Genomic DNA, 22670 nt, shown 5'->3' on the forward strand with positions numbered 1-22670 from the left:
CCAAAAGGTTTATTATTAATGGTTTCAGATTTCACATTGCAAGTAACCTTTAAGGGACTTCTACTTACCAAGTTCTGGTATAATACCAAGAAGAATATTCATAATTATCTAAAAGTCTACTGATACACTCCTCCCTTTCCCACCCATATATCTGGATGAGATCAAATTTTTTTCATTACAGTTGACTCTTGAATAACACAGGTTTGAACTGCACAGGTCTACTTATGTGTGGATTTTTCTTAAATAACATACAGTACTGTAAATGTATTTTCTCTTATGATTTTAATACCATTTTCTTTTCTCTAGCTTACTTTAAGAACACATTATATAATAATATATGACATACAAAATATGTGTTAATTGACTATGTTATGAGTAAGGCTTCTGCTCAATAGTAGGCTATTAGTAGTAAGTTTTGGGGGAGTCAAAAGTTATACGCAGATTTTTGACTGTACAAGGGACAGTGCCCCTAACCCCCACATTGTTCAAGGGTTTTAAAGGGTTTTTAAAATTTTTTTAAATTATTTTAAAGGGTTTATTATTTTAAATGAACTAGTAACTATTTTTAAATTTTCTCAATTTTAATTTCTCATATAATATCAATAGCTACAATTCACATAAGCAAGAGCCCTTGCACTTCTCAATAATTTTTAAGTGTAAAGGAATCCCAAGAACAAAAAACTGGAGAAGTGCTGAGACAAACTGTGAAGAGGCTTGCATGATATGTTGAAATATTTGGCCCTTATCTTGTAGATTTTGTAGCAGAAACAGGTTTTATGGGGGGAAGTATGTGACTTTTTTATTTTTTTATTTTTTATTCTTTTAAAGATTTATTTTTTAAGTAACCTCTACATCCAGTGTGGGGCTTGAATTTACAACCCTGAGATCAAGAGTCACATGTTCCACCGACTGAGCCAGCCAGGTGCCCCAATATTTTTTAATTTTAATAAAATTTTTTCTGGCAGTGGCATTGAAAATGGACTGGAAAATGGAAATACTGATGACAGGGATACTAGTCAAATTTGGGCTCCTGTGGAATATATCCACAGGCATCATTTCTATCTGGCTAAGTCTGGATCATGAGGAGTTAATTTAATGGTTATTCTAGTCTGTGATCGGGTGGGAATTCCTCCACTATCATTTTTACGCACACTAGCCTACCTGCCATCTCTGCAGCTCTTTGGGTGTCCATAGCATGAGGAGTAATACTACATAGGAAGAAAAATGTAAGCACTGGAGTCAGATTCAGATTTGAATTCTATGTATACCACTGGTAGGTGTGTGACTTTTGACTTAACCTCTCTAAGCTAAGGCTTTCCAACCTGTACAGTAGTGATACTAATACCTACCTAACAGAGCTATTATGAGGACTAAATTGATACCTATAAAGCATCTAGCACAGTATCTAGGAATAGGGTTGGCCTCTTTACAAATTCTGTTTAGGGCACCATAATTTAAGATGATCCTTGCTGAATGTCTTGCCTCTGCAGTCTGTTTTAGAACAGCCAAGTGTTCTTTCTTAAACATAAATCCAGTCATAAGCCCAAACTGCAGAAAGCCCTGTATATGTGACTGTCTACTTGTTTAATTTTACTTACTCTCTTGCTCATGAACCCCAGTTATTCTGGCTTCCTTTCTTTCTGAGGGCCTTGTTGATAATGTTGACCGTGAATACTACAGGACTACCTTTTAAGGGATACCATCTTAAAATGGGTCCTTTTATTTATTTCCATTTTATTTTAAAGTTTTTGTGAAAGAAAATTTTAAACATATACAAAAGTAGATAAATTAGTAAAATGAACTACCATTTACCCCAAACCCACATTTCCAACAGTTACCAATTTATGGCCAATCTTGTTTCATCTATAACCTTTTCTTCTTCCCCACATTATTTTGAAGCAAATCCCAGACATTGCATTTGTAAATGTTTCAGTATGTATCACTAAAAGTTAAAATCCTTTCCTTTCTTTCCTTCCTTCCTTCCTTCCTTCCTTCCTTCCTTCCTTCCTTCCTTTGCTTTCTTCTTTCCTTTTCCATCCTGACCATATACCAGAAAGGATTCTGTAAACTTTAATGGCTAACTCCTGGCTAAATAGCATCTGGTATCCAGATTTTAAATACTGGGTATATTCTGATAACTCCATCCCTGACCTACCCCATGATTCACATGCTTATCCACTTGATATCTCCACTTGAACATCAAATGGACCTCTCAAATGAGGCATGTCCAAAACAGAATTCTTGATTTTTCCCTCCAAATCTATTCCATCCCAAGTCTTCCCTTCTTGGTAAATGATCCCACCATCCATCCAATTGCTTATTCCAAAAAGTAGGGGTCATCCTTGATCCTTCTCTTCCCCACACCCCCTACATAGAAAATATCGGCAAGTCTTGTTAACTCATCCTCTAGAATAATACATCCCAAATCTGTTTACTTCTTTCCATCTCTGCTCTACCACTGTGGTCCAAACCACCATCATCTCACCTGATTTACTAAAGTATTTTCCTAATTGATTTCCCTGCTTTAATCTCTTGCCTCTTCTAATCTAGTCTCTCTAGGATAGCTAAGTTGCCAAGTACTCTTTTTCAAATCAAATCGCATAGTGTCAACACAGTGAAGAAAGTCCCTACATAATATGACCTCTGCCTACTGTCTACCTATTTAACCTATCTCCTATTCATCCCCTTGTTCACAAACTTCTCACAATAGTTTTCTTTCTGTTCTTCATATGTGCCAAACATAACCCCTTTTTTAATCAGCTACTCACTCTCTTTGGCATGCTTTCTTCAGATTTTTGTATGGCAAGCTCCTTGTCATTCAGCTCTCAATTTAAGTGTCACTTCCCCTACCTTCAGTCACTCCCCATTACATCATCCTTTTTTATTTTTGATTTATTCACGTGTTTATCACTTTTTCCCCCCCACTATTCTGTCTTCATTTTACTCCTCCCTTCTGGATTCAGTTTCCGTTTAGTAGTCTTTTCAGTAAGCTGTGTGGTAAATTCTAAAATCATCTTGATTTCATAATTGGTAGGCAGTATCTTTTGCCAATCACATGTCCTTAAAAATTTTGTTGAAAAACATTTTTTCTAATCAGTTACAAAAACTTAGTGCCTAAGAAAATAACTGTAATTCACCCAAAATAACTTTAATACTTCCAGACAAAGTTAAGGATCTCATTTGCCCACTGAAGGGCCTCTTTTGGCTAACCTTTCCAGCTTCACCAGCCCTGAACATCCTGTTCCTAATTAGCAAAGCCCCCCAGTGTATCATGTAAGTCTGGTTTCTCTGAGACTCCCAGAAACATCTCAGGAATTCAACTGTGCCTCACACTGCTGGGATTCTGTCCAAACCTCTGCCAACTTCTGTTTTGGACAGGGAGATAAGGTTTGGCACACCTTTGCTGCCTTAGGAATGCCATTCATCTGTATAAGCCTTCCTCTATCCTTCCAAGATCTTTTTTTATCTTCTTAGAGCCCATAGAACTAAGCTATATTCCTTAGTAATCCAGGAGTCGATTCTAGGAACCTTCTAATCCACTCCAGGGTTCAAGGATATATAGAAGAAGTTGGAGAACTATGGCCTATAGGCCAAATCCAACCTGTCACCCCTTTCTGTAAATCAAGTTTTATTGGAAAACAGCCACACTCATCCATTTGCATGTTGTCTATGGCTACTTTTGCACTATAACAGCAGCCTTAGGTGCAACAGACACCATGTGGCCTGTAAAGCCTAAACTATTTACTATCTGACTCTTCACAGAAAAAGTTGACTGAGCCTCTGAACTAAGCTATAATAAATACCTGAATTGTCTGTGGTTGTCAGGCATACTAGTGGCTTATGTCCATTCTAGCCAAACACTATACAGGTTTGCTACTCACTAAAGTACCCAAAGTCTAGACCTCTTTATAAGACATATGTGTATGCATATATAGTATGGAAAAAGAAAGTCTGAGCACTTTTCAGATTGTGGTAGAATGTAACGTCCTTCTCTTTCTGTAAAGTTAGAAGCTTAAGGTTTTTTTTAAATGCTTATGCTCCAGTTATATCTTAATTTGCATTATCTCTATTCTTTGCTAAGAGAACCCTATCAAAGTCATCTTTTCATGCTTAGGACCAGAATGGCCTCTGAAAATCAAATTCCTGTTTCTCATAAAGAAAAAAAAAAAATTGGAGAGAGAAGCTGAAAATAGCTGCTTGCTCTCCTGATCATATATTCTTTGCTCTAAAGAAACTTCTGGACTATAAGCATTTATAAAGATCACATCTACATTTGCTGACATACGGTTCTTAAAGTTAGATGAGTTCATAAAGTCCTTACTATTGAACTTTTAAGTAATCCTTTTAGAGAAAACTGATCTCTCACTTTATCCTAATCACAGAATGATGCAGAATAGTTGTGTTTATGTGCACCATGATAGGGTGGTTTTCAGACAGCTTTACATTCCTTTCCTTCTGGAAGGTGATAAAACTCCAGAGAAGTAAGCTGCCTTGCTTAGAGTTTCATAATGAATATATTCCCAAGTAAAGAATCCAGCTGAGACTTCCCTCACTTACTGGGTCAGCTTTGTTTCCTTGTTCGCCTAATTAATCCAAAGTTACATACCAATATCTTATTACATAATTTTTTTGTTTTATTTTTTGTTTTTTTTTTTCTGATATAATTTATTTCAAGTTGGCTAACATACAGTGTATACAATGTGCTCTTGGTTTTGGGGATAGATTCCTGTGATTCATCCATCGCTTACATACAACACCCAGTGCTCATCCCAACAAGTGCCCTTCTCAATGCCCATCACCCATTTTCCCCTCTCCCCCGCCCCCTCATCAACCCTCAGTTTGTTCTCTGTGTGTAAGAGTCTCTTATGGTTTGCCTCCCTCTCTGTTTGAAACTATTTTTTCCCCTTCCCATCCTCCATGGTCTTCTGTTAAGTTTCTCAAGTGCCACATATGAGTGAAAACATGATATCTGTCTTTCTCTAACTTATTTCACTTAGCATAATACCCTCCAGTTCAATCCACATTGCTGCAGATGGCATGATTTTATTCTTTTTCATTGCCAAGTAGTATTCCATTGTATATATAAACCACATGTACTATATAATTCTTTTTTTTTAACTTTAAACAAATTTTTATTACACAAAGGTTGTCACATAATTGGACATTTCTCTACTTTGTACACAATTAGTCTTACTCTCCACAGAAAGGCTCCTTCTTTTCATCTGGTAATGGCAAACACTAAAATCCTGATTTTAACAGAATAGTAGTAAAAATGCCTCAGTGATTTAAGTTGAAAGCAGTACATTGGTACATGGCTCTTGCATTCAGTTATCAGGAATGTACAAATGTCTTTTCAAAAATACAAAATAAATTATCTGTAGGCATGGACAATGACAGCAGTAAACTATTATATGTTGTCAACTGAAACCAGTAATTGATGGTTATAGTGATTTTCTTAGCCATCAGCCAGCCTTTTCTTCAGTCGTTTCCTTCAGCTGACTTCTCTGAAGTTATTGTTGAGGAGCACTGCCTTGAGCTTCCTCTCACAGTTCATTAATAATGGTAAAGCATTATTCTAGGAATTAGAACATGCCATCTCCCATACCACCTCCCATTCCACCTATTCCGCCCATTCCAGGGTCCTTCTCTTCCTTAGGAATTTTGGTGACTACAACTTCTGTTGTAGTTAACAGAGGCCACTCCAGCAGCATCCAATAAAGCAGTTCTTACAATCTTAGTTGGATCAATGATTCCCTTTTCTACCGTGTTCACAAAATCTCCAAGCATAGCATTATAACCAACTTCTGAGGAACTCTGCATAATTTTCTCAACTATCAATGATCCTTCAACACCTGCATTCTTAGCAATGGTCATTGCAGGAATTTTGAGGGTTCTCTTAATGATTTCTATACCAATTTTTTGATTCATTAGCTGGTGTTATTGAATCCAAGGCTGGAATGCACCAAAGCAGGGCACAAGCCCCTCCCAGAACAATGCCTTCTTCAACAGCAGCTCTGGTAGCATTGAGGGTATCTGTAACTTTGTCTTTCTTTTCATTCACTTCAACATCACTTGTGCCACCAACCTTCAGCACAGCTACTCCCTCTGAGAGTTTTGCCAGATGTTCATTCAGCCTTTCCTTTTTATATTCACTAGTTGTGATATCTATTCAGTGATTTCTTGGATACAGTTTGAGCCTTGTCACCTTTTCCTTTTAAGAGCTTGGCATCATCTTTGGTCACAATGACCTCTCCAACTTTTCCTAAGTCATGAGGCTGAACATCTTCAAGATTTAGAGTCAACCCTTCTCCAAACACAGCACCACCAGTAGCAATAGCCATATCTTTAAGCTGATTCTTTCTATTGTCACCAAAACCTGGAACTTTGACAGCTACAACCTGAAGACCAACTTTTAACCTATTCAAAACAAGTGTACTTAATGCTTCTCCTTCAGCATCTTCAGCAATTATGAAGGGCTTATGGTGAACTTTGGCAATTTCAAGAGCAGGTACAATGGATGGACACTAGAAATTTTCTTTTCACTCAACAGAACACACACATCTTGGAATTCACATTCCTGCCCTTTTGATGTATTAGTAAAGTATGGAGAAATATAACCTTGATCAAACTTCATGCCTTCAATAATTTCTAATTCATCATTTAGTGTTTTTCCATCCTTTACTGTGATGACACCCTGTCTTCCAACCTTTTTCATTGCATCAGAAATGATGTTGCCAATTTCTTTGTCTCCATCGGCAGAAATGGTAGCAACCTGAGCAATTTCTTCAGGGGTTGTCACAGGTTTAGACTGCTTCTTAAGTTCAGCAATTACAGCATCAACAGCTAACATCACACCTCTCCTGATTTCCACTGGATTAGCACCTTTGCTAATCTTCTCAAAGCTTTCCTTGGCAATAGAGCATGCCAGGACAGTAGCAGTAGTGGTGCCATCTTCAGCCTCTTCATTTGTGTTATTGGCAATGTCTTGAACAAGTTTAGCACCAATATTTTCATATTTATCTTTTAAGTCAATTGGCTTTGCAACAGTCACACCATCTGTTGTTACTTTGGGACTGCCCCAACTCTTTTCAGTAATCACTGTTCTTCCCTTTGGCCCCATAGTAACAGCTACAGCATCAGCTAAAAGGTCTACACCTTGAAGCGTTAAGGCTCAGGCATCTGCACCAAATTTTACATCTTTGGTATAAGCCTGAGTGAGATGAGGAGCCAGTGCCCTGGACACTGGTCTAATTTGGCAAAGGACTGTGGGTAATCAAAGCATTTCTGCGGGGCAGCGGCAGGGCGCTGAGGCAGGCCATCGGAGGCAAGGAAGGGGCACTATATAATTCTTAAAACACTTTCACTCACATTATCTCATTTGTCCCAACATCTATGACAGTGCATCTTCTTCCTATTTTATAAGACAGAGAAACAGGCTCAGTGACATTCCCAGGGCCACTCTGCAAGCAGGTAGCAGAGCCAGACTCTGACTTTAGAGGTGTTTGACCCCTAGGTGATTTTTGTTGCACTCTTGGTGGTGGTTGTTGAGTCTGTTGGTGTCTGCCATGTCTTTTATAAAGCCAGCCTGAGTGCAAGAAGGTAAGTCTGTGACCAGTAAGGGATGTGTACTGATTCACTGAGCTGTCAAGCAGTCTGAAAGTACTCAACATTGGCACAGTTGAACATAGTTGTTCACTCTCTTAAAAGCACTTTATTTGAATTTCCTAATTAATACACACTCCTATAAATGTCACCACAGTCATTTTTTAGATGAATAATGGGAGACAGGGACCGAGAAGCAGTGGTACAGAGCTGAAATGAAATTTGAGTTTCTAATTTCCAGGCCTGTATTCAGACCTCTAAGCCACAGTTTGAGCCAGTGATTATTTAACATAACTGTAGTAGGTATTGATTAGAGTCATCAGGTAATAATATTTAAAAGTTTAATTCCAGGACAAGCAGTTTGTCCTCATATGGTGCTTCTATAATGGTGATTTGTTAATAGCAGGGAGAAAGGCTTGCCTGAAAAAAACAACACAGTGACAGCAGTGCACGCTGATAGCTCCCACCCCCACTCCTAGTTCTTATGTGGGGATATAGACCTAGGAATCAGTCGTTGGCCTTTCTGTGCTGCTGGCACATGGATGTAGCTCCACTCTGCATCAGGGAGATGTCCTGTTCCACACTAGAACCTGTAGAGGATCCTAGTAATACTCTTCTCCAGTGCCTTGCTGTCCAGATCCCACGTGATTTGACTTATTCAGCACCTGTTTACTGAGTGTTTGCTATAATCTCAGTCCCTTTATATTAATCTGCCTAGGCTACCTTAAAATACCACAGACTGGCCAGCTTACTTACAAGTATACAATCTTATCTGACAGGGCCCTACCCTTATCACCTCATTTAATCTAATTATTTCCTTGGAGGCCCCATCTCCAATATAGTCACACTGGGGTTTAGGGGCTTCAACATATGAATTTGGGGGGGGAACACAAACGTTCATCCAGAACACCTGTTATGGGTGTTCAGAGAAGGAAGAGTCCCTGCAGACACAAAGATGTTGTGAGCAGTGTGAGACCTGAGTAGTCTTTAGTGACTGGCTGGGTTTGAAATATATGGAAAGAAAAAGGGAGGGAACTCTAGGAAGGGAAAGTAGGTTCAGCAAAGATGGAGAATGTGGTATCCAAGGGACAAGGAATTATGATGTAGAAATACTTTGGTTTGTGTGAAGCTGAAGGATTGTGTATTAGAAAATTTGAAATAAAGAGGCTCTTAAATACTGAAAACAAACTGAGGGTTGATGGGGGGTGGGGGACAAGAGAAAGTGGGTGATGGGCATTAAGGAGGACACCTGTTGAGATGAGCACTGGGTATTTGTATGGAAACCAATTTGACTATAAATTATATCTAATATAAAAATTTTTAAAAAAAAAAGAAAATTTGAAATAAGGATGGAAACATACATTGCAGCCTCATTGTGAAAGGCCTTGAAGGCCTGCAGGTAGTCCAGACATGACCCTGATGGGTCACAAGGATGTAGAACAGAGGATCAGTGGAACAAAATAGAGATTTTAGGTGAGCATTTTGTGCTCACCTCTGTCCTCTTTTGATACAAGGAACTGAGGTAGTGCTGCATGTTGGGAGACTTGACCTATTACTGCTTCTTACTTTCAGAGGAGACTTTATCCAGCCAGGGCTTCAAATAAGAACCGTAAATATCATACTAGGCCAAATCCCTGTTTTCTAACATTTTGTGAGTTTGTATAATTGTATTCCAAGAATAAATCTCAGAGGGTAAGGATTGGTTCCAAAATACCCCCTCCCTTTGGGATGAGCACTGGGTGTTGTATGGAAACCAATTTGACAGTAAATTTCATATATTAAAAAAAAAAAAAAAAAAATACCCCCTCCCTTTTTTTTTTTTAAAGAGCCCATCATGAATCTCTCATCTGTGACTACTTAAATTATTTTATTTCCACTTTCTACTATATCACTTCTGAGCAGTGATGCTCCTGACTTAAAATTTTCTTACTCACTTTTTACACATTGTTTCTTTTATACTTATTGCCCTGGTATCTCTGGTGGGGAGGGAGGCTATAAAATAGTTTCTCAGAGTGTGGGCCTAGGACCAACTGTGTTAGAATCTCCTAGGGCAATTATATAAATGCAGATTCCCAGGCCATACCCCAGAGCTGTTAAATCATTCCCTAGAGGTGGGAGCCACAAATCTGCATCTTTAGCAAGTTCCCAAGGTAATTCTTAGACACATTAAAGTCTGGTAACAATTGGTATAGTATTTTAGAACACTGACCTTGAAGTCACTCAGACCTGGATTTCAGTCCTGCTTTTACCACTTATTAGCTCTGTCATCTTGGACAAGTCACTTGAGCTCTGATTCTAGTTACCTCATCTATAAACTGAGAGGCAGAATAGTGTCTCTGTTTAGAGCACAGACCCTAGAGTTGAACTGCTGGGTTTTAATCTCAACTCTACCAGTTAGCAGCTGTGTTATCTGAGGCAAATGACTTAACCTGTCTGGACTATAATTTCTTTATTTGTAAAACAGATAATAATATGTCTAGTGCATTGTTGTGAGACTTAAAATAATTTATGTAGAAGGTTAGAAGGGGGATGGATTTTGCCTCACTCCTCCCTGCCCCAGGCATTGACAATGTCTGGAGACTATTTGGTCATGTGACTAGGGAAGGAGGGAGTGGTTCCAACATGTAAGTAGAGGCTAGAGATGCTAGTGTGATCCTACTATGTACAGGACATCCCTCCACTACAAAGTATTATCTGGTCCAAAATGTCAGTAGTGCCACTTTAGAGAAACATGACTTAGAACAGGCACATAATAAGTACTATATAAGTTTTGGCTACTATTGTGATTCCCTTGTTGTAGGAATAGCAAGCCTTACCTGGAGTGTTATTGTTAGAAGACAGATATAGATGTATAGATTTTTTTTTTTTTTTGAGAGAGAGAGAGAGAGAGAAACACAACAGGGGAGGGGGGCAGAGGGAGCAAGAAGGAGAATCTTAAGCAGGCTCCACACCCAGCATGGAGCTTGACACAGGACTTAATGTCACTATATGAGATCATGACCTGAGCCAAAATCAAGAGTTGGTCACTTAACCAACTGAGCTACCCAGACGGCCCAGGAAATATATATTTAAGTACAGTACCAAGAACTCAACAAATGCAGAGGCAATGGTGGTGATGTATGTATAAACACAGTCTTTCTTTACCAAAGCAGCTCCTCTTTAAAGACATCCTTTTGCAGGGCACCTAGGTTGGCTCAGTCGGTTAAGTGTCCAACTCTTGGTTTTGGCCCAGGGCATGATCTCACAGTTTCATGAGTTCAAGCCCCACATCCAGCTTCGCACTGACAGCATGGAGCCTGCTTGGGATTCTCTCTCTCTGCCCACGCTCTTTCTCAAAATAAAAATAAATAAAAATCCTTTTGCAATGTAAATACTTCGTTTAGAATTTTTCAAAAGTAGAGCAATAATAGCTGTATTCTTTTTAAAACACTCTACTTCATCTTCATAAGCATTTATTGTTGAGTCTTTACAGTATACCAAGCTTGCCTTATGGTGCCAGTGTGGTGGATGTCAAAGTAGGAGAGTATCCAGTTCAGATCCTGACTCTACTACCGAAGTTTCCTTATAATCTTGAGCAGTTCACTTCACTGCTCTCAATCTCAGTTCCCCCATCTGTAAAATGAAAGCAATTGCATCTACCTCCTGAGATGTTTTCGTGAATTAAATGGAAAAGTGTGTGGCTTGTACAGTGTCAAGTAGGAATAGGCTCTGAGTGGTTTTGGTTCCCATGCCCTCCTTGAGCCCCCAATGTTTTTGGAGAGTTTAGTATACAAAATCATCTCCATCCTCTGACTTGAAGGGCAGATGGACAGTTGAGGGAGATAAGAGGAGGGTGGGAAAATGTGTAGTGACTTGCTTCTCCAGTGTTTCTGGGCATGGGTAAAAAGTCAAGGACCCAAAAAATGACTTCCATATCCTCCCTAGGGTAGTTCTAGTAGAAAGGCCTGCATTTTCTTTTCATATCTTGCTTTTTCAGGAAATATACATCAGTATCTCACACCATTCTTTAGAAGTGAGCCAAGGCCTAAATGGTGATACTGAGAAGCTCCTTCTATAACCCTGTTATTAAAAAAGACAGCCTTCTTTTATTGCTCTTTTCCAAGATTAATTTATCTTTTCTGTTAATTTGCACAGATAGTATTCTGACTTTGTATTTCATACAATTTTAAAACTGTAATTTTTATTGGCATTATGAAGATGACAGTGATTTACAGTGACCTGTGTTTTTATCTACTTCACTCTCTTGCGGTCTAGTGCCTAAAGACACTTTTAATTTGCTATTCACATCTGTTTAAAAAAAGAAGTGAAACCATGCAGTATCTGAAAATTAGAGTCTATTCAAGACCTTGCACGTGGCTGCCAGTCTTCCCCATTCTAAGACCTAGCCACTTCATTCACCAGTAAGAGTTGGTGTGTTTGACCAGACTCTGTTAGACATATTAGCAGGAGCTCATCAGATCTCAGTTAAAGGTTAATCTCAGTTCAGGAGAAGTTTGAAGTTTTCAGTTAAAGACCACAGAAGGCTTAGTGGAAAATTGGAGACACTAAGATAGTGATCAATGGACACAACACTTTTCTACCTGAGAATGCCAGTAATTGGAAAGTGTAGCAAAATCAGGTTGAAGACCTGAAAACTAAGATAGGATTAAGAAATGTCACATTGGTGGGGCAGGGACAGAAAAATGGAGTTTGCTTCCAATAGATTGAAGGTGTGGGGTTTGATAACTTTGAACTCTCCTCATGTGTTAGTATATATTCCATTTCTGCAAAAGTCCATCATCCCCAGCAACCGCAGAAATCAGCAGGTCTGAAACAGTTAACAAAACTATGAAATGCTATCTCTGGATATGCTTTGATTTGAATTTTAGGAATAAAAAGAGGTTTTAAAAATCACACATTTGTTTATTGGCTGTCTTGGGCAAATAGAGACAAATGTCATTGCCGAAGAGAGCTGGCAAATGGGAATTTAGAATACCATTTGCCCAAAGAGGCAGATGGTCTCTGTAGAAGCCTGATTTCGTTTATGGTCCCTTCTGAAGCTGAATGAAGGTAGTTGAATTTGAAGATAAAGTTGAACTGAAATTGTGGAAATACTTGGGTACATAAAGGACTCTAATGTAGAATTTGATTTGCGTTTTAAAAAGTGCATTTAGACATTTAACAGAATTTTTACAAAAATTTGTCTTCAACGGATTTGCCAGGGAAAAAACAACATTATTTCGTTTGATGGTGTAATGATTAATCCTACCACCTGGATAAGCCAAGTGAGCTTCCCACAGGAGATGGCTTATGCAGCTTTGAATTATGTATGAATACTGTAGACTGATGAGAGCTAACCTTACCAAGGGATTCATTTGTAGAGCAGACAAATCTGTAACAGTGTTACAGTTTCCTTTGAACACCTTAAATTCATTCTCCACATTCAGAAAATGAGAATTCTTTGTGGAGATTATGATGTGATTTTTTTTGAAGTGTCAGGTCAAACATACCAAATCTCAATTACAAATTGGTCATTAATGAAAAAGTCGGTCAAAGAGTTTGAGGTACCAGCAAACTTGTGTTGTCTTCCATCATGAATGCAGAGTGGATGCTGAGGGTCCAGTAAAAGAGTAGGCTAAGTCTGGTTTGACTCAACCTGACAATTAAGGACCTAGAACTCAACACCATAGTAATCATAGACATTCCTCATAGCACTATAGAACTAGGGATTGTTTCAACATGAATTTAAATAGTAGAAATAGAGGGGCGCCTGGGTGGCTCAGTCGGTTGAGCGTCCGACTTCAGCTCAGGTCACGATCTCACGGTCTGCGAGTTCGAGCCCTGCGTCGGGCTCTGGGCTGATGGCTCAGAGCCTGGAAGCCTGCTTCTGATTCTGTGCCTCCCTCTCTCTCTGCCCCTCCCCCGTTCATGCTCTGTCTCAAAGATAAATAAATGTTAAAAAAAAATAATTAAAAAAAAATAGAAATAGAAAAGCGCTAACTTCCTCTTTGTGAGCCATATACCAGTTAACAATTCTGTTTTACAGTAATGAATATCAAATTGTACTTACCTGGAAAAAAATCTAGTTATCCTGGTCATATTTGTTATTTCAAGATATGCTAAGATATAGTGTATTAGAAATTCTAGTAGCTTTTTTGTAATTTCATTTTGAAGATTTTTTTTACCTTCTGTCTCATGGATGAAATGGGGGAAATTTTCATTTTCTTTATTATCTCCTTCCTGATACTGTCCTCCAGTTTGTACAGAGGATCAAGTAATCAGAACCTGAGTTCTGATTCCCATTTTGGTGTTTTCCCTATTATCTTAAACATTTCTCGACGAAATATTGGTGGTGAACTATTTTGTTAGGAGATAAAGTTTGTATCTAGGAAAGTGTCATTTTACTATTTGGGAGGGTTTTCTGATTTTATATCTATGAAAGAAATCAATGGTGAAAAATTATATTCCCTTATAAAATTAATATGCCTTAGATAACTTGTCAGATTTTTACTTCCTTCTTTCTTCCTAGACAATTTGTCTATTGATAAATAGTGTCTGAGTCAACCTTCTCTGATGCTGTTCTCAGTTCTTTTTCATTTTTTAGTCCTAGCATGTTACCACTTCTAAGCTTGAACTCTCAAAACCTCTCCCTTTCCCATCTCTTTTACCATTTTCATCATACAAAGAGGTGTTCTTAAGCATTAGGATGTGACATACCATTGATGCATTTTTTCAAAAAAAATCCTTCCTTTTAGACTTTGCTGTCACAGTAAATGCTGATCTTAGCATCCATTCGCAATTCCTTGTGATTTTACTTTCATCAATTCTCTTTGTGTAGTTCTTGATAGCTGATGATTATTTTAATTGGTGGTTTAATATGCCAGTGTACTTATTTTAACATGTGCTTATGAAAACTAATCTTTATGTGGAATATAGATTGTGTTGTGCTGGTCCTCAAAGAGTTAATAAAACTAGTTTTCACTTTGCTTAGTTTCCCAGAGGTAGTTTGGCACATTTCCCAGACCAAACCCGTAAGGTAAAGGTCAAGGTGCAGTGGATGATATTAAGGTGCAGAATTCGAAACTTGTATCTTACTTGTAGTCCTCCAGAGCTCAGTTGGACCTCGGGTACATCAGAGCTTTAGAACATGGTTAACAGACCAAAGAAGGCCCTGTAGAATATCCTTTAATGGGGAATTGTATGAGTGAGTACAGTGGGTGAGTCTTTTACATTTCTTACTTTTTAACATCCATATTTTGTTTTGAGAAGCCCTTAAGAGCACAGAGCTGTGTTTCATGTATGTGGGAACAGGCCCAGGGAATTCCTCAGTTTAACAGCAGCAACTCTTGCTGTGGTTTTCACAATAGCTGAGGCTCATTGTACATAGCCCGTTCCTTGGGAGGAAAACAGACAGGTGAGTGTAGAGTTGTGGTTTCTGAACCAACCTTTACCAATCCTTTTTGATAACGGAAAAGAGAGCTTTCTGGTAACAATGAGGAGATTGGGTGAAGAAGGAGAAAAGGCAAGAGCAAGTTTGTGGAGATGAGGAGCCTAAAAACCACATTTTAGGGAATATCTTAAATTGACTCTGAGAAGAGAATGTCCCTTTATATTTATTGCTCTGAAATCATAAATGGTTTATATGAACTTTTGCCCAGTAAACATCATTTTCCTTCTCCTGCAGCATGTTGATAACTACTTAGTGATCTACATTAAGTGGTGTCCAAGAGAGTCTCAGAAATGTCACTTTCCTTTGTCTTTACTAATGAATGGAAGTAGAGGCCTCTTCTTACCTTAGTTTTATGATCCCTATTATGAGAAACTAGTTTTGTTTGCAGCCCTTCTTTTGGGTTGATGACATAGAGCAGCCCATTTAGAGGCAGCATGCTTTTACTGTGTGAGGCCTCCTTTACATGAACCACCCTACTGGCTGCTGGTAGAGTGGTGCCTTACCAGTGGTGCTTTTCCACTTTACCACTGTCCCTGAGAGTGGTACCATAAAGGAACCATAAAGGAACCTCTAGCTCATTGCTCACTCCCAGTGTATAGAGACCTCTGGCTCTGCCAGTTTTGAAGGAGTATTTTTGAAGTTGAATATCCAGCAGACTTCAAGGCCTGTTTTCTGTTCAGACACATGCATAATTTCCATAATGAAAGATTGATAAGAAGGTACTGCTTCTTCAGATCTACTCCCTCAAATCCACAGGTGATATATGTTCTGATGACACATGATCAAAGTACCTCTTTTAAAGAACTTGTAAATATCACCGTGATTCACTGCCAATTGAAAATCCAGAAATAACATGTAAACAGTATGTAGGATATTTGCCTCTTTCTCTTTGCCCACTAAAAAAAAATAATACAGGAAGAAGAGTTGGTGAGTATATGACAGTGTAAGAACACTTTCAGAAACCATTAAAAATGCTTGATTTTGAATTTATTTTGTTGGATGGCCCAGTGAGATTTCCTAACTAGGCCAGTTTTTTCTACCAACATTTAATGACCATTTCGTCCCCTTGTACTTAATAGCAACAGAATAGATAGGTCAGGTAGAATGGGAACTGGGGAAAAGCTAGCTATACGCAAATGAGCAGGCGGCAGTGAAACAAGATTGGAAACACAGAGTATTATGGATATGCCACATTGTGGTATGTGGCTAATAGGATATTTCAGATTCATTTTAATAGGTAAGATTAACTAGAATACAGAACTTTCTTTTCCATTTGCCTTGCTGCTGCATGCATGCATGCAGGCAATGGTTGATGCTTCTGTCCTCCTGGCAACAAGACTGTCCTGGCCTCAGTTTACCTACTAAGACATTTGCTTAACGTCCTTATTTAGTCTAATCTCAACTTGATTCCTGATCCTTTACTAAATACTTTAGTGTGTAGTAAATACTATATACTAAATAAAGTAAATATATAAAGTATTTGATACTTGCTAGAGTGTTATGTACTGTAGTATAGTAAGTATGCTAAATAGTTCACTAAGTATGTGTGTATTTTGTGTCTAATTAGTGAAGCATTCAGCTTTCTCACCACTATCATCACCACCTTCTGCCTAAAAAAAAAATTTTCTCTTCTTTCCTTCTTATTCTCAAGCTTCCCTCTGAGCTTACCATACCTCCTCTACCAAACTGGATTCTCAATATGTCTGGATCAAGATAAATAGAAGGATCAGCCCGCACGAAGGACTGCTTTCTATTCAGACGAGTATTTGAGCGCTTATGACCCATTGTTATGACTCTAGGGCTAGTTATTTACATTTATGGCAAGTAAATGCCTTCTATAAATCTAAATTTTAGCAAGACCTTTGAATGCCAGTATAAACATGGTGTGATTTTGTTTCAGTCACAAAACCCATGAAGTGACAGAGGATTTTTCTCCTCGGGATCCAAGATCTGTTGTTGTGAGGGAAGATGATGGAGGCTGTGCTTCTGTCCCAGCAGCATTGCCCCTACCTGAACTGGAAAGGGAAGAGGAAAAAGAAGATGTTTCAGATACTCTTGACCTGAATCCCTGTAGTGCAACCTATAGCAACTTAGGTAAGTAAAAATGTCATATAAATAATATTTAAACCTTTCCTTTTTATGCACTATCCAAATGCTATATTTCCCTGGAGAGATGGTTTTTATTGCTGCATGGAGCAAACACTGGACACTAGAGCCATGAATTTTCTTTTTTTTCCCTATTTTTTAAAGTTTTTATTTAAATTCCAATTAGTTAACATAGTGTAATATTAGTTTCAGTTGTGCAACATAATGATTCAGCCTTTCATATAGCACCAGTGTGGAGCCAGAAATTTTAATTCACATCAGAAAAAGTCCTGGTGTTTACTAGGCATATATTGAACACCTGCTACCATGAGTCCTGTGCCATGTGCTAAGGGTGTGACATGGTCCCTGCCTTGAGGAATTCACCTGGAGGAAAAGAGATGAACTTGTTAATGATTTCAGTATTATATGATAAATGCAGCGATAGAGATACACATGGAATATCTTTTATGTTACACAGGGGAGGGTGTCAAAAGATGCCTTCCTAGAGGTAATTCTTGAACTGATCTAGCTGGTTGACAGAGGGAGGAAAGAGTATTCCAACCCAAAGCAACAACAGGAGCAAAAGCATGGAGGTATGAACCAGCTTGGTGCACATGGACACCACAACCATTTAGTGGTGCTAAAATATGAACTGAAGAGTTAAATGAGATAATACATTTCAAGCTAAAACCTTAGACTTGTTGCTCTTTGTGATAGTAACCCTTCATCAAAAGGTTTTAAGCAGAAGAATAATGTGATTAAATTTGCATTTTAGAATGTCTACTCTACAGGCTGCTGTGAGAGGATGGATTAGAAGTGAAGTATTTGTAGCCTAAAATCTAGTAGTTGGATACTTTGGCACGACCACATAAGATGAGAAAGGCCTCAACTAAGATAGTGGGAAGGGGAACAAGACAGGTTTCAGAGATACTTAAGGGGCAAAATACATAAGGCTTAGTGGTTACTTCGATATGAATGATGGGAAGAATCTGTGATGAATCTATGTCTCAGATTTCTGGCTTGGGGCAAGCTGACTCAAAGAAAGAAGATCCTAATTTTTGGAAGTATTTAAGGAGAGGCTGAAGGGCCATCTCTCAGAGATGCAGTGAAGAAGAATCCTACGAAGAGGGTGGACTAAATGACCTCAAAGGTGCCTGCCAATACAAAGATGCTCAGTTTTCCAATCATCTTCACTCTTCTTCCTTGAGTACCCAGTGACTTTCGATCTATCCTCCTTCCTTGAGCATCTCATAGTTTTCCTTTCTTCTAAAAAGCAAAGCCTAGGGCTGGATAAGGATTTCTCATTATTATTCTCCCATGAAGTCAGGAGAGAGGGGAATAGCATGAGTTGGACTACCACATGTGCAGCACTGGCAAGATCCTTATGGACCTCTGACCAACTCTTACACTGGTAGAAATCAGTGGCGCATAAAAGCCTTCTTCTGCCTAGTTTCTCATCTTCTTTCTTTGTCTTTTTCCTTCATCAGGTTTTAGTAAGGAAGAATTATTTTAAGATCAGCTAGTGTAGTTGGAGATAAATGAGCCCTTAAGGCAAAAAGGTTGAGGTATCACTGTAGGAGAAATGCTCTAATACGTCCTTTTGAGAAACTCATTGTAACAATGCACATGCAGTTGAAAATACATTCTGTAAGGAAAAGACTTCCATTCTAAGTTCTAGGAGACTTGTATGATTTAGGTGTTGGGGAGAATATATTAGTTTACCCAAGCAACCGTCTTAGATACCATTTTCCAGTTGGAAGAGATTTTATAGTGAAACAGCTTACTCAACTTTTCCCATTCTTTTATGTTTTATGAAGCATCTTATAAGATGAAAAATTTACTGCTTATTTCCTATAGTATACTCTCAGACAGCATAATGTATCAGCATATCTTTCAGATGTTCTTACTGCACCAAATTTCTTTTATGATATCCTCAGTAAAATATATACTAATTTTTACTGATCATATGGCATCTTATGGCATCTCTTTAAAAATATCCATTAGCTGGGGGCACCTCAGTGGCTCAGTTAAGTGTCTAACTTTGGCTCAGGTCATGATCTTACAGTTCATGGGTTTGAGCCCCACATCGAGCTCTGTGCTGACAGCTCGGAGCCTGGAGCCTGCTTCGAATTCTGTGTCTTCCTCTTTCTCTGCCCCTTCCCAACTTGTGCTCTGTCTCTTCCTCTCTCTCAGAAATAAATAAACATTAAAAATACACACACACGCACACACACACTAGCTGGGGTGCCTGGCTGGCTCAGTTGGTAGAACATGCAGCTCTTGATCTCGGGGTTGTGAGTCTGAGACCCATGTTGGGTGTAGAGATTACTTAAAAATAAAAATTAAAAAATCTTTTAATAAAAATCCATCAGCCAACATTAATCAACCCCAAACTGAATTTAGCAGGGTATCAGCCACCCAAAATGATCTCCCAAAGAAATGATAGAATGTTTTTTCAATCAGACCTTCAACATTTTCCCCATGTTTCTTATGTCTATCTCAAGATGTCTAGAAGAAATATTGCTAGTTTTTTATGTGGCACACCCCACTACTTTATCAACCTAGTAAAATCAGGAGCTCATAATAACTTCTACTCTGTTAGAAATAAATCAGTGGCTTTAGCTCTCCTTCATTCACTTTGTAATTGAGTACTCTTTACATTCCTTTTTAGAAAGATCTATCAAGTCTCTATGTACAGATTCTTGGCTTGCTCTTCTTTCTGTGTGCCTAAAACCTAGCACATTATCTAAAACATGTGGTAGGTACTAAGAACATGTTTGAATGAATGAACCAAAAGTGAATTTGGCATTTGACTTTATAATATTCCCAGATTAGGGGAAGTTAAGCCCTTCTTAAGGAAAGGAGGAAATTTCATATAGGAAAGTTTCAAGTCCCAGTTTATGTGTTCTATTAATCAGTTGATGTTGTGTTTTTTTTTCTAACACAGGCATATCTCAGAGATATTGCAGGTTCTGTGCCAGACCACCACAGTAAGACAAATACTACAACAAAGCAAATCTAATCAATTTTTTGGTTTCCCAGTGCATGTAAAAGTTATGTTTATACCATACTGTAGTCTGTTAAAAGTGCAATAGCATTATATCTAAAAAATATTATGAGTATCTTAAGAGATACTTTATTGCTAAAAAATGCTAACCATCATATAAGCTTTCAGTAGTCATAATCTTTTTGCAGGTAGAAGGTCTTGTTTGATGTTGATGGCTGCTGACTGATCAGAGTGGTGGGTGCTGAAGGCTGGGGTGGGTGTGGCAATTTCTTAACGTAAGACAAACACTGCACAACTTTCAAAATTGGAGCCAATCTTCTCAAACCCTGCTGCTGCTTTATCAACTAAGCTTATGTCATATTCTAAATCCTTTGTTATCATTTCAACAATCTTCACAGTATCTTAATCAGGAGCAGTTTCCATCTCAAGAAACCACCTTCTTTGTTCATCCCTAAGAAGCAAATCCTCATCCATTAAAGTTCTGTCATGAGATTGTAGCCATTCTGTCCCATCTTTAGGCTCCATTTCTAGTTCTTTTGCTATTTTCACCACATCTGCAGTTACTTCCTCCACACAAGTCTTGAACTCCTGAAAGTCCTCTATGAGGGTTGGAATCCACTTCTTCCAAATTCCTGTTCATGTTTGTATTTTGACCTCTTCCCATGAATCAGGAATGTTCTTAATGGTATCTAGAATGGTGAATCCTTTCCAGAAGGTTTCCAATTTGCTTTTCCCAGATCCATGGGGGAATCATTATCTATGGCAGCTATAGCTTTACATAACAAGACTTGAAAGTCAAAATTACTCCTCGATCCATGGGTTGCAGAATGGATGTTATGTCAGCAGGCATGAAAACAACTTTAATCTTGCTGTACACCTCCATCAGAGCTCAGGTGACCAGGTGCATTACAAGATATTACAAACATATTTTGAAAGGAATTTTTTTCCTGAGCAATATATCTAAATAGTAGGCTTAAAATATTCAGTAAACCATGTTATAAACAGATATTCTGTCACCCAGACTTTGCTGTTCCATTTATAGAACATAGGTGGAGGTGATTTAACTTATCTTAAGGGCTTTATGGTATTTGGAAGGGTGAATGAGCACAGGCTTCAACTTAAAGCAGCTGGATGCAACTTCATCAGCTGCATTATTCCGTAACAAAAGAGTTAGCCTGCCCTGTGAAACTTTGAAGCCAGGCAGTGACTTCTCTCTAGCTATGAAAGTCTGAAATGACATCTTCATAATATATACATTGAAAGTCTGTTGTTCAGTGTAGCCACCTTCATCAATTATCTAGCTAGATCTTATGGATAAGCTGCAGCTTCTACATGCGCACTTGCTGCTTCACCTTATTTAACCTGACTTCACCTTGCTTAGATTTATGGAGACAGCTCCTTTTCTTAAACCTTATGAACCAATCTCTGCTAACTTCCAACGTTTCTCCTGCAGCTTCCTCACCTCTAGCCTTCTTAGAATTGAAGAGAGTTGGGGCTTTGCTCTGGATTAGTCTTTGGTTTAAGGGAATGTTGTGGCTAGTTTGATCTTTTCAGATCACTAACATTTCTTCATATCAACAATAAGGCTGTTCTACTTTCTTATCATGTGTGTGTTCACTAGAGTAGCACTTTTAATTTCCTTCAGGCTTTCCTTTGCATTCACAACCTGACAAACTCATGCAAGAGCCCTAGCTTTCAGACTACCTCAGTTTTCAATATACCTTCCTCACTAAGCTTAATTATTTCTAGCTTTTGATTTAAAATGAGGGATGTGCCTGGGTGGCTCGGTCGGTTAAGCGTCCGACTTCGGCTCAGGTCATGATCTCACGGTCCGTGGGTTCAAGCCCCGTATCGGGCTCTGTGCTGACAGCTCAGAGTCTGGAGCCTGTTTCAGATTCTGTGTCTCCTTCTCTCTGTGACCCTCCCCCGTTCATGCTCTGTTTCTCTCTGTCTCAAAAATAAATAAACGTTAAAAAAAAATAAAATAAATAAAATAAAACGAGGGATGTGCAACTCTTCCTTTCACTTAAAACTTAGAGGTCAATTTAAGGTTATTAATTGGCCCAATTTCAATAGTGCTGTGTCTCGGGGAATACGGAGACTGAGGAGAGGGAGAAAGACCAGGGAATAGCTGATGAGTGGAGCAGTCAGAACACATTTAACCTATTAAGTTTGTTATCTTATATGGGTGTGGTTTGTGGTGCCACAAAACAATTACAGTAGTAGCATCAAAGATCACTGAGCACAGACCACCGTAACAAATATAATAATAATGAAAAAGTTTGAAAAATTGCAAGAATAACTAAAATGTGACACAGACACAAAGTAGCAAATGCTGTTAGAAAAATGGCACCAATAGACTTACTGGATGTAACGTTGCCACAAAGCTTCAGTTTGTAAATAGCAAACAAAAAAACGCAGTATCTACAAAACACAGTTGAACAACGTATGCCTGTATGAGGCTTAATCCAGAGGTTTCCTAGGTCAGGAGTTACCTAAACCAGGCCTCAGGCTCCTTTCTACATAGCCCCACAAGAAAAGATCCAC

General features: G+C 38.5%; 1 protein-coding gene and 1 pseudogene across 5 annotated transcripts in view; one reads left to right on the plus strand and one right to left on the minus strand.

The window, feature by feature from the left end:
- PEAK1 (pseudopodium enriched atypical kinase 1) overlaps window positions 1-22670 on the plus strand; it is a 309056-nt gene that overhangs the window by 239536 nt on the left and 46850 nt on the right. For all 5 annotated transcript variants that reach the window (XM_049611893.1, XM_049611892.1, XM_049611894.1 and 2 more), the window contains one exon: window positions 16932-17125. In XM_049611893.1, the coding sequence (XP_049467850.1) occupies window positions 16932-17125 (194 nt within the window). The remainder of the gene's footprint in view (window positions 1-16931; window positions 17126-22670) is intronic.
- On the minus strand, window positions 4068-7282 carry LOC125908945 (60 kDa heat shock protein, mitochondrial-like; annotated as a pseudogene).

The sequence above is a fragment of the Panthera uncia genome, assembly GCF_023721935.1.
Source record: "Panthera uncia isolate 11264 chromosome B3 unlocalized genomic scaffold, Puncia_PCG_1.0 HiC_scaffold_1, whole genome shotgun sequence".
In the NCBI taxonomy this organism is placed as follows: domain Eukaryota; kingdom Metazoa; phylum Chordata; class Mammalia; order Carnivora; family Felidae; genus Panthera; species Panthera uncia.